This window comes from Vicia villosa, unplaced genomic scaffold, assembly GCF_029867415.1.
Source record: "Vicia villosa cultivar HV-30 ecotype Madison, WI unplaced genomic scaffold, Vvil1.0 ctg.000525F_1_1, whole genome shotgun sequence".
In the NCBI taxonomy this organism is placed as follows: domain Eukaryota; kingdom Viridiplantae; phylum Streptophyta; class Magnoliopsida; order Fabales; family Fabaceae; genus Vicia; species Vicia villosa.
Genome location: NW_026705243.1, coordinates 757,245 through 763,037, shown reverse-complemented (window position 1 = coordinate 763,037; position 5,793 = coordinate 757,245). Strand labels below are relative to the sequence as shown.

The window sequence follows — 5,793 nt, the reverse complement described above, 5'->3', positions numbered from 1 at the left end:
AAGAGCTGAAGCTCTAATCTCCTTACTCTAATAAGAAAAAGACCGAGCTGAAAGAAGCAATTAATACAAGAGCTGTTGCTCTTAATCTGCTTTCAGAAGAAGATAAAGATCCTTGAAGAAGCAAATAAAATTGAGCTGTTGCTCTAAATCTGCTTTCAGAAGACGAGGATCAAATCAGAAGCAATCAACAAAAGAGTTGTTGCTCTTAATCTGCTTAAGAAGATTTGAAGACAAAGATCAGCATGAAGAAGCACTTACAATTTGGAGCTTAAAAAACAAAGATCAGCATGAAGACAAATATCAGCTTAAAAAACTTTTGATAGATTGTTTAGGCACCAGAAGTGACTTCTAGTCAGTGTGTCGTAAACATACATATTGAGAATAGGAGACCATCTGCTTGAATAAGAAGCACATTTGTAAATCTCCAGAAGATTCCTTGAGCGACCAATTAAGGTCAGAAGCTTGAGAAGACAGTTGCTGTGGTCATTGTGGAAATATCTTGGAGACCAAGTGAAGGTCAGGAATCCAGGAGTCAATGGATGTTATATCTTATGGAGATCACTGAAAAATCCATTGCAGTCAGTCACAGCAGGTAGCTGTGCAGGGAGTTAGACACAGCAGGTAGCAGTGCAGGTTACTAGATTGATGAACGTTATATCCAGAAGGGATCACTAAATGGTTCAGTCATCTAGGGGTTAGTCACTCACGGGTAGCTTATGCAGGGTTAGTCACAGCAGTTGGCTGTGCAGGATTGTTAGTCACGACGGAGGATCGTGCAGATGTAATCAAGATTGGTTATAGTGGATTAAGACCTCTGGACAGAGACAAATCACATGAAGAATGTGGACTGGAGGTAGCCTTAGTCAGAAGGTGAACCAGGATAAAAATAAACGTGTTCTTTACTTTCTGTACAATTCATTTAACTCCGTTCAAAACGTGTAAACATTTCCAGAACTGTATTAAGCAAGTCAGAAGTTCTGATAATACCTAAGAAGTTTAAATGAAAATCTCATTGGTTATGCAACTCCATTCCAAGCATGCTTCCGCAATACATTAGCATATCCAGAAGATGAGATACAAAGAAGAAAGAAAAGAATTTAAAAGAAAGGGAATTTTTATCTGATAAAGAACACAATTCAATCTCCCCCTTTCTTGTGTTTTTCTCCTCCTTCATTCAACACCTTCAACACCAACCCAAATCCGATTTTTGCCAACTAAAACTCATCCAAACATCAATTTAACACATATAAAAGGTTTCTAAACATGCTCCTAACCATGGGTTCACATGCAAACATCATCAAATATGATTAATAGCACAAATCCCATGAATTCAACATAAATCCTAACTTGTGAAAATCTATGAAATTGAGGGATGAAATACCTATCATGCTACCATACATTGCATACATATATAATCAAGATAATGGAATTCTCCCCCTTACCTTGAATCAAACTCATTCTTCTTCAAGAATCTTCCAAATCTCCTGTTCTTTCTCTACTCTCTTATATTCTCTTCTAATCTCCAAAAGTTAAAGTTATGAAACTAAACCTAGTCCCTTTACTAACTTCTCTTAAGTTAATTGTGCTTAACCCATCAATCCACTTATTATTATATTTCTACCAGTTAGGCCCAATTAGTTATATCTCCCTAATAACTTAATTAATCCAATAGCACAAATGCACACATAATTACATAATTAAATAATTATCATATCACATGATGATTAAATAAATAAATAATTAATAAAAACACCAAATAAAATAATTAATAAAATAACTAATAAAAATCGGGATGTTACAACTTGGTCCTTTGATTTTCTCCACCAGGAGGGTAGATACAGCAGCAGCTTCTAGCACTTGAAAAGGTGTTTGCACACAGTCTTCTCCAACTCTAATGTAACAGTAAGATTCCAGATGGCTAACTAAGATGTCTTCTTCTCCTTCAATTACTATCAGTTTTCCATCGGCGAGGAATTTCAGCTTTTGATGCAGGGTTGATGTGACAGCTTCTGCTGAGTGGATCCATGGTCGCCCTAATATGCAAGTATATGCTGGTTCTATATCCATCACTTGGAATTTGATATAGAAAGTATGTGGTCCAATCTCTATGGGAAGGTCTATTTCTCCACAAAAGGTACTTTGAGAACCATCGAAGGCTTTCACCACCATAGAGCTTGGTCTTATGATGATACTCTCTAGCATTAGCTTCATTAAACTGATCTTCGGTAGTACATTCAAAGAAGAACCAGTATCGGTGTGTACTCTGCATAGACTTATGGTCCCACATTTGATCGAGATGTGTAAATCTTTGTTATGAGCTCTACCCTGTGGAGGTAGTTCACTGTTATCGAAGCCTAGGCGTGCCCCTGATGTTAAGTTAGCCACGACTCCATCAAATTGATCCACTGTGATCTCCTTCGTAACATGAGCAACACTCAATATTTTCATCAAGGAGACTCAGTGCACTTCAGAACTTAACATTAATTGGAGTATATATATTTTGGACGAGGTTTGGTGAAGTTGATTCACCACCCTATAATCATTTCTCTTGATCATTTTTAAGAATTCATCTTTTTCTTTATCAAGAAGAGCTTTATTGGAAGACTCATGTTCTTGGTTGTCTTCACCTACAACTTTTCAATTGTCTTTAGCTAGGTTGTTATCCTTCTCTTGTTGATCTAGAGCATATATACAACCACTGCGGGTCATTCCCCATGGTCTTGCTATATTCATTATCGTAGGCTCTTGTTTCTGCCCATTGATATAGACAGTAGCGTCGTAATTCCATGGTACAATTTTGTCACTCTCATAAGGAGCGGGAGATGGCCCTTTGATTACCAACGTGCTCTTTGGAGGTGTTGGTATCGTCAATGGTTCCCTTTGATACAAGCGGCTTCTTTGTAGATTCATGAGCTTGGCATGGAATCACCAATGGTCTTATGGTATTTATATTAATCGTAGCAACATATTCTTCTTCATTGTAATATCTGAACTGAACCATTCCCTGATCCACCAATCTTTGCAATGTGTTTTCAAAATCTTCGTTGTGTTCCAAGAGGAAACCTTGTTCAAACAAGTACGCCCTTAACAAGTCTATCGCAGTCTTTTCTCGTTTGATTTCTTTGTGATTAGTAACCACTTCAATTGCATTAACATTAGGGCCACCATGCGGAGCCATGGGATTTGTTTTGATATTGGGTTTATCAAAAGTGATATCTTGGGATTGTATCAGATCTTGAACTTTGTGTCTTAAATCCCAACATTTCTCTAAAGTATGCCTAGAGAATTAGCATGATATTCGCACCTTGCATTTGCATCATATTTTAGCAGAAGTTCTCCAATTGGAGGAGCAAGTGACTTTAGCTCCACCAAGGATGCCCTAAGAAGATGTTGTAACAATTGATCATGTTGCATAGGAAGAGGACCGAATCTTCTTGGAGGTCTTTGAAACCTATTTTGTTTTTGACTTTGTGGGATCACCCACGGTTATTGTGCTATCGACTGTGATGCAACAATATTAGTCTCACCTTCGGCCTTCCTTCATTTTTGAGAAGCTAGGAACAGGTTTTTTTATAGTTAAAAGAGGTACTTGATGACGCCCCTTGTATCCATTCTCCAATGATAACTAGATCTGAGAATCCTGAAAAGTCACTTTCCACCATTTTTTCATAATAGAGATCTTGTAAATTACTCATGAACATGTCCTCCAATTCTTTCTCGAGAAGTGGTGGATGTACCCTTGCTGCCATTTCCCTCCACCGTTGTGCACATTCTTTGAAGGATTCTTCGTTCTTCTGAGATAAGTTTTGTAGTTGCATGCGGTTAGGAGCCATGTCCAAGTTGTATTTATACTATTTTAAGAAGGCATGAGCAAGATTATCCTATGTTTGGATGTGAATTTGCTCTAGTTGCATATACCAATCTAGTGATGCAACACTCAGATTGTCTTAAAAAGTGTGGATCATCAATTTTGGATCATGAGCGTAAGCACCCATTTTTCTACAGTACATACGTAAGTGACTCCTTGGGAATGTGAGTCCTTTATATTTTTCAAAGTATGGGACCTTGAATTTAGGGGGAATCACAACATCAGGTACCAAACACATTTCTAAAGCACCCACATCGAAGGCATCGTGACATTCCACAACTTTTAATCTTTCTTTTATGGCCTTAAATTGATTGGTTTCCATAGAATCTTCAATAACATTGATATGGAGCTCTTTGTTTTGGGGAATTTCAGATATGCCTTCCAGACCGCGATCTCCATATTGTAAGTCCATATAGTTATCCACATTTTCTAGAATCTGTAAGGTGTGAGATGCCCCAACCTTTGGAGGATATGAGACAAACCTTTATTATGAACCAATAGAGTTTCTTGTTTAGTAAGGGATGTCTGGGCAGGGCCTCCTTCTGGCTCTGGTCTTCTAGATACACCAATAGTTTGGGCTACTTCATCAAAGGCTTTTAAGGGAATCTCGTATTGTGTTGCTATGATGTTTTTCAAGGCGAGCAGAACTTGGCCTATGTCTCCTTTCATTGAATCAATGTTTCCTTTCATTTGTTCCACATCTTCTTGGAGGGCAGCTTGCTTTTGCTCGATTTGTTCCATTACTTTATTTTGGTAAGCTCTGTTTGATAAGGAAGTCGGGAAGTCAGTTTGTTTTGCTTGATGATTTAACTGGAGATGATATAGAAAAGATGAGTTTTTGTATGAAATGTAATGTATTGTTTGGATGAATGAATGTGTATGATTATGCGAAGATTTTTATTTTCATGTCTTATTCAAAAGGAATTTCTCTTGATTATTCATCCTTTTTTTATATCACATATACATAATAAATTTTTTATATGGATTACATTTTTTTAGTTCTTTATTTTTTTGGTGAGCATCTCAAAAGTATATATACTGAAACAAAGTACTTTTTATTAAATAAATGAAAACAAAATAATCCTCATATTGGGAATACAATTCAAATAGAAACAAATAATAGAATAGGAAATAAACAGAAAAAAATTAATGAATTATGCAATAACAAAAGGGAAACTAAAATCCCTAACAGAGCTTATGGATATCTTTCCTAAAACCATCCACCATTCCTCTACATAGCTTAAGGAAGTCTTCTACATAGCTTATGGATATCTTGTTAGTGGAATCATGGTTGCTTATACTTCTTTCATACTTCTAGGAATATTATCAATGAGGTTGTTTGCTAGAAAGACAAGCTTTTCACACTTATAGAGTGTCGGGATTATACATCTGTTGTATTCTCCTACTCGGGCTATGATTACATATTGTGCTTCCCAATATTCCTTCTCTTATTTTACCAGGTCATAAAGTTCCCTTACCATATGGAAATCCTTTCAGAAACTTTCTAAATCTAGAACAATTTCTTTATAACCTTGCATTTGTTGAGCAAAGCATCCTTCAGTTTTCACCCTCTGGATATGTTCCATTACTTCCCTATCTTGGCTTTCTCGAAGTCTTGTGGTAAGGTCTTGGATCCTATCCTCTTGAGCTTGAGCATTGGAAACCAACTCTTGAATTTGTGCTTCTAGATCTATCTTTATTGTCCTTTTATCTTGTAGTTCTTGGCTATACCACCCCTTTAAAGTCTAAATTTCTAATTTGGCCTCTTTCAATTGTTGATTGTGAGAGGCAAGATTAAAGGTCGTACTTAGTAACCCATCAGTTGAACGCTTTCGCTTGAGCCTTTCTTTTTCATCCAATTCATCATTCATGTTGTAATTGATTTTTCTCATAGTTCAGATCATAGAGATTAAACTCTAATTCTT

General features: G+C 36.6%; 1 protein-coding gene across 1 annotated transcript; it reads right to left on the bottom strand.

Annotated features, from left to right (window-relative positions):
- Positions 1-3,554: 3,554 nt before the first annotated feature.
- On the bottom strand, positions 3,555-4,609 carry LOC131629142 (uncharacterized). The gene is made up of 3 exons (XM_058899944.1): positions 4,351-4,609; positions 4,098-4,246; positions 3,555-3,851 (listed from the first exon to the last, which is right to left on the bottom strand). The coding sequence occupies exons 1-3, from the start codon at positions 4,607-4,609 to the stop codon at positions 3,555-3,557; spliced, it is 705 nt and encodes a 234-aa protein (XP_058755927.1).
- Between the last annotated feature and the right edge of the window lie 1,184 nt (positions 4,610-5,793).

What these genes read in the sequence shown, in the direction of transcription:
- LOC131629142 (XM_058899944.1), bottom strand. Translation starts at nt 4,609, where the DNA reads ATGGAACAAATCGAGCAAAAGCAAGCTGCCCTCCAAGAAGATGTGGAA. An exon ending in TCTATTGGTTCATAATAAAG is followed by an intron (nt 4,247 to 4,350) that starts GTTTGTCTCATA and finishes GCGGTCTGGAAG; the next exon opens with GCATATCTGAAATTCCCCAA. An exon ending in GTGCTTTAGAAATGTGTTTG is followed by an intron (nt 3,852 to 4,097) that starts GTACCTGATGTT and finishes TTCTTAAAATAG; the next exon opens with TATAAATACAACTTGGACAT.